Genomic DNA, 23950 nt, shown 5'->3' on the forward strand with positions numbered 1-23950 from the left:
TAAGTTGGGACACACAAAACCAGTAGAACTGAGCAAATCTACGCTGTGGACAGAGTTCAGCGTGCTGATCAGCGAAGGGGAAGCATGGGGAAGACGACGGTGAGTAAGGCTTTGGAGCCCCGATCGCAGCGTTGAAACGAACGCCAGTCCTTCTGGGAAGGAGAGCGGGTACAGAGAGCACCTGATCAGCTTTCTCTCGTCCCATCTATAATAGCAACATCCACGTGTTTTAATCCCCTGGAATGAAATATCCCAGCTTTAACCTGATAAAAGATGGAAAAGCGAGTTGTGTATTTTTTAAAACAGGCTTTTCTGGTTAATATTATGAATTTAAAAATAATCATAGATTCAGTTAGATGCAAAGACAGTACAGAGAGGTCCCAGGTCCCCTTCAACCGGCTGTCCCTCCAGCTGCTTCCGTGTGACTAAGAGTGGGGAGCACAGCATCCCCCAACCGAACAACAGCTGTGTCCGCGTGGAGACACTTGAGGACACTTCCCGCGTATGAGAAACAAAACACGCGTTTTCAGCCAACCGCGCGCTGGTGAAGAGCTGTTGTTCTACACCCCACCCCACTCAGTCTGACTCTCTCCTGGGGCACATTTTTTCAAAAAGTCCTATCAAATGACAAGCTGAAATTACTGCAGTTATCGTGGACTTTTAGAAACAAAACTTTTCTTAGCAGGTCCCGTAGATGGCTTTTTAAATCAGACTGAGAAGCTGTACACACAATGCAGGCAGCTTTACTCAAAACGCGTGCTCCAAATCTGACCCTACAGAGAGCAGTTACTGAAACACGAGTGTCTCCACGTGCTGCCTTGGGGAGCTCCGAGGACCGTCCCGCAGGGCAGTGGAGGACGCCACCCGCCACAGCTCTGCAGTCAGGAGCTCGGGCATCATCTCACTCGGACGTTCCTGGCTTTCGGGACAGCCCGTGGTGTCACTGCCGTGGGACCCCGTGTGCATGAGTTCCTGTGCGCTGGCTGTCCCCGCCCGGGCTCCATCTGCAGGGAGGCCATCTGCACCCCTATCTGTGTGCCTGAGCCAGGAAGCAAGTGTTAGGTTCCCCCCGCCCCCACCCAGCCCCATTTCAGAACTATCCTTAAAGCTCTTTAGAAAACCCTCTTCCTGTTTCTCATTTGTTCTGTATCCTCCAAGAAGAAAAACTGTCTTTTGGAAATACTTGCAAGCTTAAATTGAGCAAGAGCTGTAATAGAAACCTGGCGTGCAGTGGGGAACTTGCCTTTGAAGAAGTGCACAAATGTAGTTCCTGGAAACTATAAATAGAACCGGGCCGTACCCCACGACAAACGGCTTTAAAGATCTCACATATAAATGCGGCTTCTCAAGATGAACCTGACTTCCAGAAACAAGTGACAGGCAGGGTAACCCACCTGAGACGCTGCTATCATGATTCTATAAACAAGGTATTACTGGACAAGAACTTGAATTTTATATAGTTACAACACAAAGGCAATAAAATAGAAATAACAATAGCAACAAAACCCTAAGGTTTTGCCACTGAGCTCTTAAGAGCTTTGCTTCTCTTACCTCCTTTCGTCCTCACAACCCATGAAGTGGCCCCAGTGGTGACCGGATCCCACAGATGGGAAACCCAGGCTGGGGAGGTGCTGGCAGCCTGCCCCGATGCTCAGCCTAAGTGCTGACACCTGGATTCAAATCGGATCACACCTCCTGAACACCTGCTCCCACCCCTGCAGCCCGGCCCCCATACCCTGCCCACACCTGGGCGCTGGCTCACACCTGTAAGTTCCCCTCTGAAAGCCATTTCGATTGCCTTAAGCTCAATGGATAGAAACACATTATCTGAAAATTAAAAATAGTTCCAGTGATCTGGGAAAGCCACAAATCTCCTCTGCAATTGCCCTTGCCATGTCAGTTACATAAGGTCAAGTTTACATAATACAAAGAGCACATTTCAGAATTTCCTTCTTAGCAACCTCCAAACGTTTGGTTATGTAGTTTACCTAACAGCTGGGTTGCAGTAGGAACCAATATTACTTAATAGCAACAGTTGAAATGTTTAAAAATAGGTGTTTCTTCCACTCAGAGGGAAGAGAGGGCAGCCAAGAGGCCAGCCTGAGCGGGACTGCATCTGTCGGGGTGACTGGTCTCTTCCAGCAAGGCGTGGGGTGGGGTGAAGGCTGCGCCCCTGGGCAGCACTGAGCAGTCCAGCTGGGCTTTCTGGGGACCAGCTCACCCCGGCTGGACCACAAATGTCCAGAGGAGGAACGCAAAGAAATGCAGCCTCTTTCCAGGGCTTGTGGGTCATGGGGGTGGGGTGGGGGAAACCCAACAGGCAGTTGGGAATGTGGGACTTGAATGTGTGTTGGTGGGGGCTGGGAGGACACCCAGACACTTGCGGAAATTCAGCTGCTTAATGTGTATGCAACCTGAGTGGGGTTCCTTCGCCTCTCACAGCCTCACCAGGGGAACGAAAGGCCAGGGAACAAAGTGCTGGAGGAGTGACGGCTGGGCTGCACGTGGAGTCGCCCACTGCATCCTCACGGCCATCACTGCCATAGCTATAGCGGCGCAGGGCTGTGATGCTGGGCTCCCCCGCTGCGGTGGGGGGGGCTGCTTCTGCAGCACACTCGCTCTCACGGCAAAGCAGAGATCCCGCATAAGAAAACTCCTGAGAAACAGCGACACTCCACAAAGTATGATTTGGCCAAAAAAGCACTGGTAACACTCTGCGCCAAAGAATTATAAACAACGTCTACATCGTAGGCGTTGCCTGGAGACCCGTTCCCTGGGCAGATTTCATTCCCAGCCCATCTCTGTGCCACTGACTTCCAACTTTAAGGCCCCAGCTTCAGCCCGCTCCCAAGGTGGGGCTCATGTTTACAGCTGCTGAGCCCAAACCTCTAAAGGGGCGTGACTTCCCGACTGTCTACCTGTCCAGCCCCAGCCCTCCTCTCTGCCCAAGGTCACTTCACCCGTGCTCCCGGCCACAACTCACGGCAACCGGGCACCCAGCCGCTCTGAGCCCACATTCTGCAGTCGTTCCCTGGAGGGGCCCTTCCCAGCCACCTACATCCTCAGTAAACACATCAAACGCACCTCACATCTCAGTGACTGTCTCCACACCCCGTGTGTCCACCCTGCCAGCGCCCCGGGGGCCAGCAAAGGTCGGGGCTCACGGCACCTGGAACCTCCAGCCGCTGGCCCCCCACTCGCCCAAAGGCAAAGCCTCGCTGCTCGCCGTGGCCTCGCGCCCCTCCGTGACCTGCAGGAGCCCAGGACAGCGGCTCTACTCACACGGCCAATATCCTCTGCCACCTCGGGCCCCTGCACGGCCGCTCTGGGCCCCGACCTGCCGCTCCTCCAGTAGCTCATGTCACCTCCACCAGGCCTGCCCCAGCCCTATGCCACATTCTGACCCTCCACTCCTGACCCAGCTCTGCTCCCTTGCTATACAATTTACTCACTGCGCGTGTTCGCTGTCCTCTGCCCCAGGCATAACATGAGCTCCACAAACAGGGGAGTTTCATTCATAAATCCTTGCACCCCATGTGACAAGGCAGGGACTGGCACCTAAAAGGCCCAGTTGCTGAGTGAGTCAGCGAGCCAGCCAGCCCAGCGTCTCAGCAGTGAGGCCTGCCTCAGCCACGCCACTGAAAACGCAGAAACCCACCCAAGAACTCCATCTGTCCCCACTGCCTTTTCCTCACGCACTCCGCTATCTAACACAAGCTGATGCTCTGCATGATTTGCTGCCATGAGTCTGACTTACTGGGCATGTTTAGAACCCAGCCCCGGACGCTAGAGAACAGAGCTCAGGCACACAGCGAAGTCATAAAACAGGACCATGACGCAAATCCCAAAAAGCTGCGAAGGCGTGGTCGTTTCTAACCTAACACAGGAGACGAAAAATCAACGACAGAAAGATGGTTTGCAAAGCTTCATATCAGATGGAAAACACTTCTAAATAGCTCCTTGTTTTCAAGAAAGACCATCAGACAAATTTTAAAGAGGCTACAAACCAAATCCTACAAGTTAGAATTTACCAGAAGCAGCTCCATTTGTACACGACCACATAACCTTAACTGCTATGTCAAAGGAAGAAAACCTAAAAATTAATGTGCTAAAAATTCAACCTACCAATTCAGAACAAGGATACCTGAATAACACCCCTAAAACAGCAGAATAGAGATAAGAACAGGAATTAATGAAATCGAAACAAAATGTGCAACAGAGGGCCACCAGAGGCAGAAGTCGCTTCTGTGAAAGACAGTAAAACACAGCTGGGCCAGCCGGGCAGCACGCTCTCTGCCCCCACAGCCCCGGATCTGCAGGTCCTCACTGTCCCTCATCAAGACGTCTAGTCTCTGCCCACCCAGTGCCCAGCACCTGGAGACGGGAGGCTGGGGGAGGGGGGCGGGGGCGGCTCAGGGGCAAACTGCAGCATCACCGCGGGCCCTGCAGGGTCCTCCCCCGAGGCTGGCCGCGCACTGCGGGCTCAGTGGGCATCGGTGGGACTGAACGGCACACCAGCCCTTCCCCTCCCGGACCAGGGCACCTGGTGGAACAGCTAGGCCGCCTGGGCAGACACAGGGGCCTGGGTTGGATCAGTGCCCACTGCTGTGGGGCTCCAGAAATGGGACTTCTCCCTAAAGGACGGCACTATGTCCCCCTTAACGGCGGTTGTTGGCATGACTAAAATGTTTACGTTAAACTGTGACCATGGAAAAACCAAAACCTTCTCCATTGGACAATCACAAGGGAACAGGGACAAGAGTTAACAAGTCGTCTCCCTGATCTGGCTGGATGCACTTCTAGCCACTGTAGCCGGGGACCCCATTTCTGGGGTTCCCGCTTCCAGGGTGCACTCTTTGGATATACTGCATTCCACCCTGTGCCCTAAAGAATAGAACACAAAAGATAAAAACACAAAAGGCACTTTTACCCCAACTGGTGTCACTATGCATCAGTACATCCCTGGATACGTGCGGCTGCGTTTGACACTTGTAATGAACAAACACAACAAAATTCTGAGTTGAAAAAACCCTTTCTTCGGCCCAATAATCACTCAGAACTTCCAAATATCCCCCAAGGACATGAAAGGATGGCTCTGTATTCCCGGCACCAACGTGGACCTCAGGGTCGCTGCCACAGTCCACCTTCTTCCTGTAAGATGGATAGACGGCTGGCTGCCCACCTCACCACTCCCGGACTCGTGTGGCCGTGCAGCCAGCTTCGGGGGCGCCAGGCACGGCCACCGAAGTCCCCACCAGCTGCGCTGCAACCAGGAAGTGTCTGCTTCCTAGCGGCCCGTTCCTGTCACGGGCCCCACAGTGGGCTCTTTACAGCCGTGGGTCTACGGCAACAGCGACGACACAAACCTACTGGGATGGGCAGCTTGTGCTGAACATCAGTAACCCAACAATGCGCTTCCCACCCCGGGAGGGGGCTTTCCTCCTCCTCCCTTAGCTGGGGGCACTGCGCGAACAGCACAGCGGCAGGAAACGAGGCCATGGCGGTGGGGCCAGGGTGGGCTCAGCCAGCGTGGGGTGCCCACGGGCCGGGTCAGGCATTTCTGGTCAAAAAGGCAGACTAAACACTGTCCTGTGTCCTGCTCCCCCAAGACCCCACTAGTACACCATGTGGATTATTTTTTAAATCACCAAACCATGGGAACAAACGCAGAGACGACCAAGTTCTCAGTCAGAGACACACGGGTAATAGGCAACCGGGTCGCACCGTGGTGGGGGAGGGGGCTGGACCCCCAGCCGCGGAGATGGAACCTCGGCTCCCTTGGGGGGGCAGCACAGCAGTTTGGAGAGGAAACTTCCCCAGGCCGAGTCACACACTGGTGTCCACAGGACCACAAGCCAGGTCACAGGTCACTGTCACCAGAAGGCAAATGTCATTCACGTCACAACTGTGCTGGGGTCACCGCCCCTCAGATGAGGACAGTGGGACCTGGGGATGTCATCGCAAAGGCTTCTGGGCTGGCGGAGGGGGAGGCATGTGGGCAGAAGCACCAGGGCCCAGAGGCTGGGGGGCGGGCGGGCTGAGGTGGGGGCAGTAGGCCAAGCAGCTGAGGCTCCCAGAGCTGGCCACCTGCTGAGGGGCCGCTCGAAGGGCCGCTCAGCATGACACCTAGTGACCAAGGTGGTGACTAAGGGCCACAGTGCAGGACGCGCACTCCGGTCTGGAGCTATTCTTGGCTCTCAGTTCACCAGTTCCCCAAACTGACTCGGAGGTGTTGCCGAACAGCTCGTAAATGAGCCCGCCCATGCACGGCCTCCACAGATAAAGCTGCCATTACTCGGGGGTGTTGCAGTGTGTGGGCTACAGACTCGTAAATCTGGCCTTTAAGTCATGGCTATTTGCAGAGGCCCTCAGGTGAATGTGATGGAGGGAACTGGGAAAATTCTCAAACATTTATTAAAACTAAACAAATCAAACTGTGGGAATTTTTTGCTGTGTTCAAATGGCCAGATTTCACTGATGACTTTAAGGTCTACATTTCATTTTTCCTCCAAAACTGAAAACAGGCAAGCAAGCAGGAAAAGCACTGCAGGCAACCTGCTATGCTGGTGCACACACTCAGTCCGCGGGTGGGTGCTGAGTGCCCACTATGCGCCTGCATGTGCCCCTACTGTGCGCCAGAACACAGCTCCTTATGAGCATAACAGAAGGAGACCACAGCTCAGAGTCAAGCCTGGCACCAGAAGAAGGAAGCCAAGGACCACTCTGTTCTGCCACCCCTGCCTGGCACTTAGCAGGGTCGCCCTTTGGAGCCACCAAAGGCAGCCATTAGTCCTTCAGTGTGCCCCATCCGGAAGCCCAGCGTTACACTGAAAACACACAATGGAGCGTGTCAATGGAGTGAGAGTCACATTGAAGGCTTTGTTAGCAGGCACCTACTTACCAAGGTAACTAATAGTTTCCGGGTCCAGTGAAGGAAGGCTTTCGAAGCTTTCCCTGAGGTCACATGTATCTCCTATTTGTGTTTGTTTCACATTTCCTCTCAACAAACCAAACAACAAACCAGGCCTGGGACGCAACAGAAGCTCCCAGCACCAGCTGACCTCACATACTTCTGCTCAAAAATTCAACAGGAGTGTCAAGGAATTCAGTAGCCGCTTTAACAAACCAGTGCTGAGACACCCTTCAGGATTTGGGAGTCCACAGCTAGCGCCAAACCTCAGCCTTTTATTGGTTTGGATAGGTTCTCCAGAGTGTCTGTAGTTTAAGATTCCAGAATGTTCTTTTAAAAGCTGCACCCTTGTTATACAGCCTTGAAAAGAAACGGCGCTCTCACAGGAACGCATGTTGACAAGGGACTGTGTGCAGAGGACAATGGAGCCGGCAGCTCACACGGGAGGGACCCGCAGGAGATGCTTCCCTTGGGACAGCACCCCCCCCCAATGCCACTGCCACCTGTCTTTGGGCACAGCGGCAACACTCTGCAGCTGTCCTTTCCCCAGCAGCACACCTGGACTCGGAGCGTGGAAACGGGTCCTCACCCCCCTGATGTATATGCCGGGTGGCCCTGGGAAAGCCACCGTGTCTCAGGGGTCCTGGTCCCCTCCTTCTGCACGGGGGAGGGGACTTGCAGTAGCACAGGTGCTATGAGGAGTCAGCGCGTGCCCAGGAGAGCCTTCGGCGCCATCTAGCTGGACACGCACAGCCTGCCCTCACTCCGGTCCCGCTTCCCCTCTGCTCCCATCTGGCGGCGCCTTCCACTCGCAGGTCCACACGGCCCAGCCTGAGTGAGGGCTGAGCAGACACTGTGCACATTCGCTACAATGTCTCCTTTTCTGTAACAATCATGTTACTTTTAAGATCAGGGGAAAGAGTCTGTTCCTTCAAAAAGATTACAATGATTCAGAAATTACTGACTTAATGTTTCTCAAGTTCCCCGTAATCTAGCTCGGAAGAGGAGGGTGTGTGACCCCACCACACGTCTGCCCTCCTAGCTAAGCGTCTTACCTTCTCTGTCCTCAAACTCCAGCATCTATCCCCACCTAGCTCCGAGCTGGTGACGTGGCTTCCACAGGACACCCGCCAGCCACCGGGTCTGCGCCCCAAGTGCCTGGCTAGGGAGGAAGAGGACCTCTGGGAAGGGAGGAGAGGCCATTCCACGTCTCCAAACCCCGGGAGTGGGACACTCCCGGGGACACCTGTTGTATCTTGGTGGCAGGCAAATGCTTATCTGTGTTCTCTCTTTCATGACAGAACTGTGTTAAAATTAAACATTTTTAAACAAGGAGAAAGAGAAACAGGAAAAGAAGGCTTGTTTACATATAAGAAATGAAAGGAGAAGGTGAAAAAAATCAGAATTCATCCAAAAGAAATAGCATTTTGGCTTTTTCCTTCTATGATTCAGGGAGTTCTAACAAGACATATTTTTCTTGTATGAATTATCTAACATCTCAATTCAAGATGGCACAGAAATAAAAGGTAGAAATGGTGCTTTTCTATTTGAAGTAAGACTTTGTAAGAACTGTATTTAAAGGGAACCATTAGCAGAAGAAAACTGTGTTTCATACGCCACCATTCACGACCAGGAAGAGCCCAGCGATGAGAGGCCAGCGGTGGGGAGGGCCACCTGGGCGCTTTCCTACCGAGTCCAAGCTGTGTGCCCAGGGGACATGTTCCCACGGTGAGCGGGGAAGAAATTCCTGCAAATCACCTATGTGTAAAGTGCATACACCTGCTTGTTCTGATGCCACCGAGTGTCAGAGGGCATCTCCCATTAAGCTCAGTCGTTAGAGAATGTACAAGAGCAAACTGGGATTGACGTGAAAATGCATCTACAAATGTTTCTACCCCCATCTCATAAAAATGTGACTTTAAAGAAATTCTTGCATTAATTTTCAAATTATTATATAACCTGAGATGAATATTTCTTTGTGGAATGTACTTTACAGGTTGGAATGACCAGACATGGGGTTTTAGAGAACTCCCTTCCCTGCGGCAGCCTCCAAGACCCCTGAGGGTGTGGGCTTCGTGGTCAGGGCCGTCCACCCACTCGTGAGACGGCAGCTCACGGGCACCGCTCCTGCACTGGCTCAGAACCACGGGCAAACACTGACCCCCAGGGATGCGAGCGAGCAACAGTGAAAACCAGCAGGAAGCACAGCTCAAGCGCTCGCTTGACCAACAGGAACCTGGTTCCAGGACGTTAATGGCACCCTTCAGTTTCCTGGGGCACCGTCCCAATACACCGCCTCTCAGGTGGGTAGTTCCTTCCAAAGGAAGTGAAGGGGTGTAAGGGACCACGAGGACTGTACTGGGACCCTGGACGGGCACTGTCACAGCGATGCCACACGTTGTCTTTAGGATCCATCAGTGGGACCTTAAGAGATGACACTGAGTCAGGATCTACTAAAAATCAGACGCAGACATTTGGTCTAAGAATCCTGCAGAGCAGCCATAATTATCCCTAAGAACTGAGAAAACAAAGCTGAGCTATTGGGTAACTTGCCTAAGGTCCCGCAGCCAGTGGGTGACCGGGAATCCAGGCCCCTCGGTCTGAACCTCATGTCCACGGTCTGTCTCTACACGAGGCTGCGAGTCCCACAGTGGGTCTCAGCACGCAGGGCGCGCGGCCCACGCCAGGGAACTCACGTGAAGCCCCCTCCTCTGCCTCGCTCGCACACGGTCTACCCAGCTACCGAAAAGTCCTTCCTGAACCCCACACCTGGCACACCAGGACGTGGCATTTAAACAGAAATGACACTGGCAAAGGGACCACGAGAGAGGACGAAAGCCTGCACTGTCAAAGGAAGCACCTCCAGCTGCTGTTTTAAAGGCCCTGCGCCCGCCCGGGATCCTGGGGTACAAAGCAAACTGCTTGCTAGATGGGTGGGTGAGGAAGAGGTGTGAGACCGGAGTGGGAAGCAGACCAGCACCCTGCAGGCCCTCTTAGGAGCAGCGTGGAGACAGCCCCAGCTGTCTGCGGAAAGGCCAGGAGACCTCGGAGAATCGCAGCGCTAAGAAAGAAACGCCCTCTTTGACATGGGGGCCTTGCCTCAGGCTTTGCCTTGCCAGGGGCCCAGGAACGTCAGGCAGTGGTGAGTCGGATGGAGCAGGGCGGGGGCAGGGGCAGAGCGGGCCCCGGGGAGCCGGGGCCCAGGAGGGGCCTCGGAGCAAACACACACAGGCAGAGGCCTTCTGGCCCCGCGGAGGCAGGGGTCCAGCAGAGCCGCCCTCAGACGCCCTTAAGGACACACGTAGGGGAGTGACAGCAGTTCCCTCACACCCCAGGCCCCTGGGAGGCTCGTTTTTTTCTCAATCAGGCCAAGTGGCCTGTGAAGAGCCAACACTTCCCACACCGGGTGTGAACCCTGGAGGACACCGCACAGGGAGAGGCGTACAGAAACGGGAAAAAAACTGCTTCCACGGCCCTGTGGATCTGGAACGCATCCTTAAAGCATCCTATTTAGAAGTGGTGTATATGGAATGAGAGCTTCTAATCACAGTAAATGCTCTTCTGTTAATTAAAGAACCCAAAAGTGCTTAGGAGATAATCGCATGCACTCAGGTTACCAGTGAGAGGCCGGGGCCGGGACAGTGTCACCGCAGCGGTCCTGTGCTGCCTGGGAGCCGGGTCCCGCTCCGGCTCACACTGAGCACAGCCTCCGGCCTGGACAGAAAGGTGTGTGTTTCTCTGCCACCTAAACGGCACCAAGCCGCGCCCAAGCATTCCCAGGACAGGCGGCCTGCTCTGCCCCAGGAAAAGGGCGGCCGGCATGGAGCTGACAGCCCACCCGCTTCTCTCCAGGCCCCCCAGTACAGTGGGGCCTCCCACGGCCGTGGGTGAGCCGGCGCCCCGGGGTGGGTGTGACTTACCCGTGCTGGGCATGTGGTTCACGCGGGCAGGGTTCAGCAGCTCCACAGGCTGGTCTCGGCCAGAAAGTCCATCTGCGGGACAGAGAAAGCATGTGGCTTCAGAAACTGCTCACGTATCAGGAGAATACTGTACGTTCAGAATCTGCTCGGAGCAGCCCCTCGCAAACAATGAAAACGCAGGTGTCCTTGTACTGTCAAAGGACATGGTTTTCATTCCATCACAGGTCATTTTTACTTCCTGAACCAGAAAATAGAAGTTCCTTTGTAGCCTAACTCAAACAGTCCCCACATGGCACGTGGCAGACACCAACCCCCAGCCGGGCTGTCTTGGCTCGCTTCTGTTTAGCAACCACGTTGTACCTACTTGTGCTCCTCAGGAACCAGCTTTTCTGCAGAGACCATAGCAGCGTTAAGATCACAAAAACTGAAGAGCTAAGCCCCTCCTCCCAGGTACTGAGAGGCGGCCTGGGCGCCAGGGTTACAGGCCCCCGACAAGCAGCCTGGATGCCAGGGACGCAGCTCTGGCGGCGGCTCCAAACAGCTGTGGGTGTGCTGGTGCGCCAGACAAGAAATGCAGGAAGACACACAAACGTGCTTCAGAGAAACACCTGGCCAGGTACTGAGAACGCACAGAAGTGCGGCTTTTAAAGCCCCTCTGACTGTACTTGGAACTGTTTCCATGAATTCAGGCTCCACGCGAAGACAGAGCTGGAACCCAGCCACTGCCCAAGCCCGCTGCGGGCTGCATGGAGACTGCCTGACATTTTCCATGTTCCCTCAGATAGGAAAGAAAGAAAACTCTGGCAAAACTTCCAGGAATCACACTTCCTGCTAAAATCAGCTCTGACAAGTGGTGCAGAGGGCCTGCAGGAGGAGGCACTGGACACGCTGACGGGGAAGGCACCCCGTTACTGATCTAAGGGGGACACAGCAGTGTCACAGAGCGGCCAGCAGCCCCTCAGGCTGACGTCCCCACTGTGACACAAACACTGCCAGTTCCACGGGCTCTGGAGCGAAGGCTTGCGCTTTTTATCCAAAGTGAGCAGCACCTCGCGCAGCCCTCAGATTCCGTTACGCAACCCCTGCGTGACTTTGTAGATGTTCTAAATCCAAGGACAAAACAGTGACCCTGGGGAGATCTCAACGCCTGCTCTTGAGATCTGGGGACCATGGAGGAGGCTCCCGGGGTGCCCGCCATCGGGCCCACCGGAGGGACGGCGCTGCCCTGGCTGTGCCCGCCAGGATGGCCGCTGCTGGGCGCTGCAGAGCCAAACACGGGGGCCTGCAACTCCTCTCCCACAGCAGCACCCTCCCCAACTCTGGCAACTGGAAGGTATCAGAAGTTACGAGGAGAAACATTTGGGGGTGAAGCCAGCCGCGCTTCCTGAGTCAGGAGGACTGGAGGCCTTTGCTGAACCCTGGCAGCGGACACCAGCCCACAACTGTCCCAAATGCTGGCACCAAGGGCTGTTCTCCAGGAACACGACCACCCTGAGGTGGCCTGACCACTGGCTGGAAACCCAAGGCCACGGGCACCTCACTGCCACTCGGGCAGAGACCAACATGGCATGGGAAGTGCATCTCAAACCCTCCTCCTGGGTGTGAGTAAGTGAAATTGACTTCATTTTCCAATGCAATGATTCATTTTCAACACTGGAAAACTCACTGTGAACTCTCTCGCAGCAGCTGACGGCATCTCGGAACTGCCGAGGGAGCCGCAGGTGAGCCCGGGGCTGAGGACGCGGGGCCCCACACCGCCCTCCCCGCACTCCCTCCTCAGTGCTCTCGCCTCAGCTCCCATCTGAACAAAGCTCTAGAACCAGAGACACTTAAGAAATTCGGACGCCAGTCCCGCAGCGTCTTAATGAGGAAACTGCGGCTCCCAGGCCTCGGGGCAGCAGGGCCCAGCCCCCCAGCTCACGCACAGACCTTTTGTGGAGCTGGGACTGACTGCCCCGAGGCCTGAGGGTCTAGCTGCTCCAAAACCATGTGAATTAATGATGCATAACAGCACGTCCCTCTAAACACGCTAAGCGGGATGAAATCTGCACGCCATCGCTTCAGGACAGAAGCGAGAGCCGCCGCCATGTGCTTTAAATCGCTGGGGGGCCGAGCTGGGTCTTGGCTCATCCCAGGCATTTCTGGGCCCGGGCCTGGGGTACGTCCTACTGAGTCATCAGAAAGAAATGAACTGTATGTATGAAGCAGCCGGCTCCTCAGAAAACACGGCCACCTGATAAGCACGTGACAGATTCCACACGGGAACCTGCAGCCAAACACATCCCACCAGCTCTGTGAGAGGCTGCTAGTGCCCGGTGCCCAAGGCCAGGCTGGCTGACACGGGACAACCTGTAAAGTCACGTCCCCACCCTGATGCGGTCACACTTAGATCGGAGGGAAAGTGTTCTGAGCTGGCATTAGGTTACTATGGAGTGCCCGCCTCTCCAGAAAGGAGCCACCATGTGGCGCTGCCCGCGAACACCAGTGGGCACCGCAGAGTGGCCTGTCACCCGACACTTGCAGCAGATGGCAGGCAAGCAGCTTGAGCCTGCGACAGCTGGAAATACCGCCGAAAGCGCCTCCGCGGACACGCACTCTCCAGGACGCCTTAAGCAGACTGCAGCCTCATGACAAAGGAGGGTGACAAAGGCCAAAAACAGCTGTTTTCACAGGAGGCAACTGACAGACCGGTGACGGCAGGCCTCACCCCAACAGAGGAGCATCTCTGAGCAGAAGCTGACAGTAGCACAGCCACCAGGAATGGGCACAGGAGACGAGGCGCAGATAAGGGTGTGCAGACGAGCACTGCGCCTCCCAGTCCTGCTCCAGGGTCCTCCCATACCTGGTCCCGGTGCCCAGACCGAGCCCCAGGCCACGACCCCAGGCATGTGGTGGGGACCCCGACATCACAGGGCAAAGACCCAGGTTCAGGCCACAGGGAACACAGCGACATGCAGTGCCTCCTCCGGCCTCTGGAGGATTCAAATCAAATCACAGGAAAATGCACCCACTCCACGGAGCGCCTCCCGCAAGGTCCTGGATGAAGCCTTGGGACCAAGAGGGACACAGGCTGCATCTGAAGGAGCAGAAGCTACAGGGGCTGAGGGGACAAGCAAGAGCCCAGGTGGCCGGGAGGTGAACACGCTTCGCCAGGAAGAAATGACAAACGGCGGGAACACAGCCGCGTGGGACACGTGACAGGTCCATGAAGACGGGGTGTCCCTGAGCCACTGCTCGCCTCTTACCGCTCTGTTGCTGCAGACATCCCGGTCCACAGTGAGCTGAAGAGAAAGGGGTACGAGAAACACGCGTCCCGCATTCATCTCCTCGGCTGGCCTTTCTAGGACCGGGAGGAAGCCGTGGCGGGAAACTCCACATCCAACAAGGAAGGAGGCGAAGCAGCACTTGCCCGGGGCCGCGAGACGCCTGCTGCGGGCTGGCTTCCTCCCAGCCTGCCTCCGTCTGGGAACCTAGTTCTGGAAACCCGCTTTCCGTAATTGCTACTCCTCATCCCCGGCGCAGGGAGCCATAGCCGCACGTGCAGAAGACGAGAAGTTGGGAGCACGCGTCCTGACCCCCTTCACATGGTGACAGAGCACGGGTACACAGAGACACGGTCACACGTGCCACTGCAGAGGACCGAATCATGCTCGCCAAGGAATAGTCAGCAGAGTCTGTTTCAAGATGCTAGGAACTAGCTGAAAAACAACGGTTTGCTGTAACGCAGCGTCCCCCCTCAGGACAGCTGGCTTCCGGAATTCCGCCTTGTGTGACATGCAACCACGGACCTACCTGGGATCACGGCCTGGGAGCCCAGGCACCCAGCTTTCGCCTCGCCTGGCCTGCTCCCCTCCTTCACACTTGGATAAAGGGCCTGGCAACGCTGAGTAACGTCCTGCGGGCGTCTGGCTGGCACCCCCAGACCCCGGCTCTGTCTCAACTAGACCAGTCCCAAGCCTGCACTGGGACTGACGTAAGGTCACTCAGCAAGTCCTGTGCCATTCAACCTAGGGCTTCCGTGACAAACGCCGCCGGCTCCCCCAGCCCTAGGGATTTGCTCCACTCAGGATTGAGAAAGAGGGAGAAGAGACCAGAAAAGACGAGACAGCACCAGGAGAGAGAGAGAGAGAAGAAAATGGGGGTAAAAATGAAAACACATCCCAGTTATAGTTCAAATGCCCTCCTACACTTTTCAGATCCAAGTTTCCAAAACTTCTAGAAAACAGAAAAATAGTTCACAGGGTCTTCTATGGAACCTGCTGGAAAAGGCAGGCAGGTACCAGAGACACAGGCCCAGGGAGGCCCAGCCCCTGCTACACTGTGAAGACCTGTACCTGTGCCCACCCAGGGACAGCTGAGCCGCTGTCCCCTCCCCTCCCAGAGCGCTGGGGCCATACCAGGCATGTTCAACGGGCAGGCGCTTGCATAACGTGGGCATCAAAGCAATTTCTGTGACAACTGCCACAGGATCCACAGGACAAAAAAGCAAAAGCAGGAACTTGAGACACTGATAAAAGTCCCCGCCTCCTCCATGGACGCAATTGTCACCCAGTGACGGCGTCTGCACTGCGCCAACAGCAACGCTGCGCTGTGCGGCCCAATAAGACAGCACGTGAGAAACACACAGGGGGCTGCGGGAAACAGCCCCTCCCCCACACACTGCCCGCGCTGCCCTGTGGGCGGGAGGGAACCGCTGAGGCGGACTTGGTCCTCCGCGGTGACAGTGACACTGCAGCTTTCACGTGCTTACTGGCTTCTGAATTTATGTCTCTATCCTTTTTATTTTTTTTAACTGGGATGTCTTTTTCTTATTGCTTCAGGGGAATTCTTAAAAAAATTCTGACCCTGAATCCTCTATTAATTACATATTGTAGATATCATCTCCAAGACTATGGCTTCTCTTTCTTTCAGGTCACATGCATCGGTCCTTCTTTTAAAGCTTATGTCTTTTTATGTCAGGTTCAGGAAACGCTTCCCCACCTGGAGGCTGCAAAGGACGTTCTCACCACATTGTCACCTGAAAGTCTCGTGGGCTTCCCTTCATGCGTCTCATCTCTCTGGGATTGATTTCTTATGAGGCACGAGGTAGGGATTGTTGAGTTTCTGGTTTTCCCATGAGAACAGCCAAATGTCCCATCCAGCACTCAGCAGCCTGACTCACCACTGACCAGACCACTAGTCCTGCTACCAGCCAGACGTGTGCCCCGCTCGCCCGTTTATTGACGGCTGTGCGGGAATCACGCTGCCGTAACTGGGCCATGAGTCTAAACACCCGGCAAGGCCCGGGTCCCGCTTCCTTCTCCAGGACTAGCTGGGGCAACACTGGTCCTTTCCCCCATCACGTAAATGCTAGTAGGCTCCGCTTGACAAGCTCCACCAAAAAAAGAAAAACAAACTCTGACTGGACGTGTGTCCTGTCCCCAGTCTGAGGGAAGAGATGTTTAACAAGATGATGTCTTCTGACCCGTGCATGTGGACTATCACTTCATCTCATTCCTCTCAGAAACGCTGTGGAATTCTGAGCGTGGAGAGCTTGCCGAGGTCCTAGGTATTTGATGTTTTAAGTAAAATTTGTCATCAGTGTTTTAAATTTCTATTTGTGTCTACCGGTGTATGGAAACACGGCTCGTTTGCAGGTGCTGGTTTTGTGAGGCATTCACCCTCGCCGCCTGTCACCAGCTGCGGCATTTCTGACGTGACGGCCGTCACCTACACGTCTCCTCCTTTCCAGACCTCTGGCCTCTGACTTCTCCTTCCAATTCTGTTAGCTGGACCATAGCACGTTACTGACCAGAACGCGTGACAGAGGACAGCTGACCTTGTTTCTGATCTTACTGGGGATGCTCGACGGTCCTCCAGGAAGGCCGGGCTGGCTGCGGGTTTCTGACAGATGACCTAACCCCACTAGGCTAAGGAAGTTACCTTCTATTCCCGGTTTGCTGGGACTATTTTTAAATCGCATATGTGTGCTCAGTTTCATTAAGTTTTTCTGTACCAGTTCCTGTGAGTAAATAATTCCTCCTTCCATCTGGTAATGTGGTGAGATTCCTTTTCTCACGTGAAACGGATTTTGCACGCCTGGGATAAGCTGCCTTGTCAGCTGCAGGGGGCTCTGAAGCCAAGTCACAGGGGCGGAGGGCTTCCGGCTGGGCCCCAAGTCGCTCCTACCTGGAGTCCAGCATTGGAGACCTCGCCCCACATCTCAACACAGACCACACTTCACCTTTTGTCACAACAGGGAAGAACTGCACACGTTAATGCTGTCAAGTGTGCTTGGTGGGCACGGGGTGATGGAGTGGCCTGTCACTCGCTGTAGAGAACAGCAGTGCACACACCTCATGGTCCTCGCAGAGCTGGTGTCAGACACGTGGTAACGGAATGGCTGGCAGCAGTGACGATTCAAAGTCTTCCTTTCTGTGCTGGCCAGGTGGCTCAGTTGGTTAAGAGCGCCAACTCTGAGCAACAGGGTCGCTGGTTCAATTCCCACATGGGCCAGTGAGCTGCGCCTGAGCTGAGCTGCTGCTGAGCTGGTGAGAGCGCGTGCTCTTAGCAGCAAGGTTGCTGTTTCGACTCCCGCATGGGATGGTGGACTGCGCCCCCTCACCCCCCCGCAACTAAGATTAAACATGGCACCTTGAGCTGAGCGGCCGCAAGCTGCCAATGGGCGGCAGGATGGCTCAGAGTGCAACAAGGTTGCCAGTTCGACTCCAGCATGGGATGGTGGACTACGCCCACCCGCAACTAGATTGAAAGAGGCGACTGGACTTGGAGCTGAGCTTGCGCCTTCCACAACTAAGATTGAAGGACAACTTGACTTGGAGCTGATGGGTCCTGGGAAAACACAACGTTCCCCTCCCCAATTCCCCAATAAAAATCTTAAAACAAAAACAAAAAAAACAAAGTTTTCCTTCTGTGTTTTATACACAAAGTCCTCACTTTAGGACAGTTGTGATTTATAGAAAACTAGAGTTGTCGCACACTCTACGACTAACACCTTACACTACACGGCACGTTTGGGTCACTGACTGACGTCCATGCTGGATTCAGGCTTCCTCAGTTTCCCCCAATGTCCTTTTTCTGTCCTAGGATCCCACACGACATTGAGGGTCACATCTTAGGCTCTTCTGGGCTCTGACTGTCCCTCAGACTTTCCTTGTGTTTGATGACCTTACCATTTTGAGGAGAACTGGTCAGGATTTTCTGGAATGTCCCTTTATTGGGGTTTGTCTGTTTTTCTCATTAGACTGGGGTCGGGTGTTTCCAGGAGGAAGGCCACAGAAATGATGTGCTCTTCTCCGCACTTCAGGTGCAGGGTACATACTATGGACGTGACACAGCACCTGATGTGACCGTGACCACCTGGCTGAGGTGTGTCAGTCAGGCGGCCCCCGGCAGACGTGCTTTTTCCCCTGGCCACACGGTCTTCTCCGGAAGAAAGTCACATGCACAGCCCACACCTGCTGCGTTCCACTCATTCCCGCCTACTTCTCAGGAGTGACTGTGGGGACCTGCTCCTAGGATGGTAGCCCCCGTCTGGGTCCCAAAGGAGAAGGCAGGACCCCAGGTGCACACAAGGCCGCACACACCCCTGCTCGGTGGCTGCAGGCCTTAAATCCACCAGCTCTGCTAGCGTCCAGGCCTGACCCCAGGCCCCACAGGTGGCATTTCCCAGACTGTCTGGAGCAGGACCTCTGAGGCAGGGCAGCAATGAGCCGGCTGTGAAGGTCTGTGTGAGAATGAATTCTGCATCTCCAGGGCGACCCCAGGCCTGGCGGGTGGTGGGCACGTTTTCTAGCAGCAAGAAAGCTGGCATTCCTCCCCCTTCCTCCCGGTCCCCCCGCCCCCCATGAACTCAAATCTAATATGGAACTTGCTAGAACAAAAGCAAAGGCAACGGGTTCCCCTTAGGAAGTGTCTGCGCTCCGGTGCCTGAGTTCCGGCTGTCACTGTCCTGCTTTGGTCCTTATCGTCCCCGGTGTCTGTGCGGAGCAGGTGGCTCTGGAAGGTACGATGGCACCGGCTCCTGGACGCGGGGCTGGGCGTTCTGCCAACGGGGGTGGCAGAGAGGGGGCAGACGTGAAACACGGTGTTCTGAGGAGGGGCCTGAGCCCACGAGGCAGCCTCGCTCTATCTGTCCCTTCCAGTCTGGAACCACGGCGGTTCTGGAGACATTGGGGCTCTGTGGGGTAAAGGGGCCTCGTGCCAATGTCGGGACACAGACGGCCGCAACGCCAGGGCTGATGGTGAAGGAGAGAAGGCGCATCCTTCACAGCAACTCGGTAGGACAGTCGGCATCCCTGCGGTGGGACGTCTGTGCTGTGTGTTTTGTTATTAAAGGCAACGCAGGGAAGCGTTTTCAAAATGTAGGCTGGCCTTCGTGAGAAGGACAGAAGTTACACAGTTCTCTGGTCTGGGGCAGGATGGCTTGTCTGCTGCCTGAACAAACATGAAAAGACGGCTTCAGGCCTCAGGCGCCCGGCGGCGGCACTGCGGAGGCTCACCCCACCAGCACCCCGGCTCCTGGACGGCACAACCCCTTCGCATGTCGTGTAAGTCAGTGTGGCATCGGTAAGGTGTCTGTGGATTAGGGACCAGCAGGCCTCCCCACAATGTCACCGTGAAACCAGCACTTCCCTGCACCTAATCTAAGTGACTGCGAGCCAATTTTCCTGGGAATTTGAGCCCTTTATTCAATTACATTATGAGAGAGAGCTCAGTGTGCTGCAGCGCCGGCTCAGAGGTGGAAAGGGTCCCTCAGGCCAGCAACACACTCACCGCCCCCGCCACCCACCCCACCGCCACCCTGCACCTGGCATGAACACCCCACAGGGGCTCCAACTCCCACCCCGAGCAGGACATGTCCCTGTCCAGCCTCCCTGTTCTCCCCTTCCTGCCCCCTGGCTGAATGGCCTGCCACCCCTCTGGGCGCCACCCACCCCGCTTTCTCACAGGCGGCATCCCAAGTCCCAGGTTCCAGCTGACACCAGCACCCCTTGGACAACGGCCGCTCCATAAGCTCAGGCCACCAAGTGGCACTGCCTCGGTGGTTCTGCTAATAGCCTCAAGCACCCCAATCCATTAAATGTTTCTTTTCCTTTCCCTGCAAGTTATTTGGAAATACCAAAGTTCTACAATAAAGCTATGTCTGCCCGTTAACAGAAATTAAACTTTAATAAGGTAAGTACTGTGAATTCCCGAGGCTTCCCCACACAGTTCATGTGTATTTATTAGAGAAAATGAAAACGGAAGAAATGCTCTTTTTTTCCAAAGCACTGTTTTCCTGCGGGACCATTAGGCAGACGTACCCACCGTCACGGCGGACATATGACGTTCCTTGTCCTTCCCCAAAGCGCCAAGGCCAGCTCTGGCTACCAGTTCCAGGAATTAGCTGAAAGGGGGTGTCAGCAGCCTCCTCTCAGTCCAGTGGGCTGATGAGGCCCCGGGACAGAAGACCCTGCTCCCTCACGGGAGTGCGGGGGGCGGGCTGCCCCAGGTTACAGGTTTCAGACACGTCCCCAACCCCAATGTCTGCATCCAGATTGGAACAAACTGTAAAAAGGCATTTTTTTTTAAGACAAGCAGGAGGAACTGAATATAGCGTGGGTATAAGATGATATTAGGAATTCTTATTCATTCTGTTGAGTATGATCGTGAAGTATTTATGTGAAAATGCTGCGGCATCCGGGATTTGATGGGCTCCTCCTGGTGGGGGAGGGGCTGGTGAAGTGGGAATTGAAGAAAAGCTGGGGCCTGAAGGCAGGGGGTGGGCTCAATTATCTTTCTCGTAGGCAAGTTTTCCATAATGAAGTATTTCAAAGATGCTAAATAAAGACAAGCTACTTCCTATTCAACAGCATCTGTCCTCTCTCAGCATCACTAGCTCACCCGTCTAACCAGTCCCCTCACTGTCTCCCTAACACTCCTGGTGCGTGACCAGCCCCTAGCAGTGCAGCCAGCCACCACTGCGGGCTAACCTTCTCCTCAACAAGCAGGCCCTGGGCATCTGGGCTGCGACAATGACCAGAGGACAGGGGCCAGCCCAGCACGGGCACACACGCCCGCCTGTCACTGATTATTTATCTCACAGGCCCGGCGAGGCTGTCGAGCACCAGAAGTGGGGACACACTTCCTCGCCCACACTATTGAGATACGATCCACAAAACCAGAGAGCTTTGGTAACGAGGGGCGGAGACAGCGACCCCGACCACACACCGCAGGGGGAACACTGACGCAGCAGGTCTGCGCACAGCCAGAGCGGCCTGAGGGCACAGGCCGTGGGGTCCATCCTGTCCCAGCGGCCTGGCTGGGGCGCAGCACTGGACAACGCTGGACCGCTGGACCGTAAGTGAGAGGGCAGGGACACCGGGGGTGAGTAAACGGCTCCGCGGGTGGGCACAGCTGGGGCTGGCGTCCAGCAGCAGCACTCTGGAAGGTCAGACAAAGCCGGGCTCTGTGCTCTGTGGTTGGAGGCGACGCTTCCTGGCAGGGCCTTCTTAGCAAGTCTTTCAGCCGTTCCTCCAGGCCCGTCTGTCCTTCCCCTTCCTCCCTAAGTGAGACAACGCCGAGAGCAACAGCTCTCAGCTGCTCCCCACTGAGTGGCACAGCCCGGCTCAACCATTAATAAGTGATTTCAAAAAATCAGGAGATAATGTCCAAGCCGCCTTTGCAAACAATGTCCCTGCCCCTGGGAGGAGGTGCATGTGCCCCGAGGGGAGGACATGATGGGTGAGTCATGCCCAAGCTGCTTTGGAGAACACAGCCCCGAGGGAGAAGAATATCCTCGAGGCACAGGCAGATCCCCGAGTGTGTGACAGTAACAGGCACAAGAAATACCCTGCGGGTCCCCCAGTGTGTGAGAGTAACAGGCACGAGAAACACCCGGCAGATCCCCGAGTGTGTGACAGTAACAGGCACGAGAAGGCACCCAGCAGCCCCACCAAAGGGCACACACAAATCTCAGCGTCCCACTGGTTGGGTTAGAGCCGTTCCTGCAGAGGTTCCCTGGCTGAACTCAGGGAAGACAGAAAGTACAGTCGTTGGGACAAAGGCTTCAGCTGCTCTGATATCTCCATGGAAATAACCACACCTCTGCCACTGCCCGGACCCTACGGCTCTGTGACAACCCAAGGGAAAACCTTCTGTGGTACCCACCACTGCTTTTCTGCGGGCGTCCTGTCTTCTTAACTGCCCAGCAATCTAATGAAAGATTCCTATCTGAATGCAGCCCCCACCTGAATGGAGTGGACCTCTGCGTGGGAGGCCATGGCCAGTGGCCCAGGGGCTTCAGGGGCCCCACTTCCACCCACGCATGGATGGCCTGGCTTCCATCCACATTTAGCATAAACTCAGGCGCAGTTTCCTGCCTTTAAGTGGATGGCGATGTCGGCTGACAAAGGGAGTACATAGCATGATACAGAGCAGGGCCCGAGACGCGCCCTGCCACCCCACCTGCACGCAGTGACCCCAGCACAAGCCCCGCCTACACAGGACACGGGTGTCATCCCATCTGGTGGAAGAGCATCTCCTGAAAACGTGAGTCAGCAACTGGAACCAAAGACGGACGTGCCATCCTCCCAGAACCCTTTCTGCCCTGCTAAGCATCAAAAATTAGCTGAAAGGTGTTTGTGGTGAAGGGACAGGAAGCTGGGGAAAGGTTCATATTAGTAAGCAGCTCGTGAGAAATGAGTCAGTAACTTGTAACAATCAGCCAAAAATGGCCTTGCAGCAAGTCCGTGCCGGCGTGTTACGTGTGGCTGGAGAACAGCGAAGCTGAGAAGGGGACACGGCGTGGACTCTCACTCGTCCTCCCCCAGCCTTGCCCACCTCTAAGGCATTTCTTGTCCTGTGGACAGAAAAAGGATCCTTTGCCCTTCTTTCTGTAATTGTAATGACATTTCAGGTGACAGGGCACCCAGCACACTTGCATAGTGCGTGACCACGCCAGCCACGGAGGGACCTCCAGCCACCAGGCCAACCCCAGCAGCAGCGGCCTAAGGGGACACTCGGCCTTAGTGGGGGTCTCATCTGACAAATGTCTGGAGCGACGGTGGGCAGGAGGCTGGGCTGAAAGGCTTCCTCCCCCAGCGCTCTTTGGGTCAGTGTTTGCTTCAGGTCACCGAAAGTCTATCAGTTTTCCTAAAATGCTGTTCTGGCCAGACCTGGCTTGAACTAAACAACAACAAATTCACTTTCTATTGTAAGTCAGAGCTACGACTGGGCAGGCGCGCGGCTGCTTCATTCATATTCGCTGGTTTGCTCTTCACCAGGAAACAAATGGTGGAAGTAATATTCTTGTACCCATTTTAAAGATGAAGCAAGAGACAGAGAAGTTCATCCCGATCAAGGTCAGGGCCAAGTCTGCAGTTCTGCGTCTCCACACTCAGCCACTCCGGCCACAAGGTCCACTTCACATTGAAGCAGAGCCCGGCTGGGAGCCCACAGTGGAGACCACGCCGTGTCCCTGGCCTCACCTTTCCGTGACCTCCCTATAGCTTAACAAGCCCGGAATGTCCCATTCCACCCAGTTCCCCATTGTAGAAAATTACCCCGAAACTTATGATTAATACCCTTAGGCTTACTGATCACAATCAATAAGGAACCGTCACATAGCCTCTGGAGGAACGCCCAGATTTTCCCTTAAACAGCCCCCAGCCGGTCTGGGAATGGGAAGGCAGTTTTGGGAGGTGTTAACCCGCTCGCTGCCTTCTCAGACCACCGGTGCTCTGATGTAAACGCTTCTTCTATGACCCGACTCCTGTGTCGGTCTACTGGCTGAGCGGTGCAGCAGCACGAGCCCCGGGCGCGGTTGGCCTCTGGTTCCAATATCATTCATTCATTCATTCAAACACATCTCACTGAACTAGTGATGGAGAGACTGCCCTCGTTCTGGGGATACAGCGTTCCTGCACCCCATCTTCCACTAGCGAAGAGGAGATGGCCCGTAACAGGCAGGCCGTGCGGTGTCATGCTGGAAATAAAAGCCATGTGCGTGGGATGTGAGTGGGGCTGCTCCTTTCTCTAAAGTGGCCACAGAGCGCTCCTGTAAGACATTTGAGCGGACACCTGAATGACAGGTGAGCAGGAGCCGCGTGACCTGTCCCAGGAGGAACATCCTCGGCGA

The 23950-nt window shown here is 55.2% G+C and overlaps 1 protein-coding gene across 1 annotated transcript in view; it reads right to left on the reverse strand.

Annotated features, from left to right (window-relative positions):
- HDAC4 (histone deacetylase 4) overlaps nt 1-23950 on the reverse strand; it is a 178220-nt gene that overhangs the window by 113972 nt on the left and 40298 nt on the right. The window contains exon 2 of the mRNA XM_019628371.1: nt 10831-10902. Coding sequence (XP_019483916.1) covers nt 10831-10902 — 72 coding nt within the window. The remainder of the gene's footprint in view (nt 1-10830; nt 10903-23950) is intronic.

The sequence above is a fragment of the Hipposideros armiger genome, unplaced genomic scaffold (assembly GCF_001890085.2).
Source record: "Hipposideros armiger isolate ML-2016 unplaced genomic scaffold, ASM189008v1 scaffold_17, whole genome shotgun sequence".
NCBI lineage: Eukaryota > Metazoa > Chordata > Mammalia > Chiroptera > Hipposideridae > Hipposideros > Hipposideros armiger.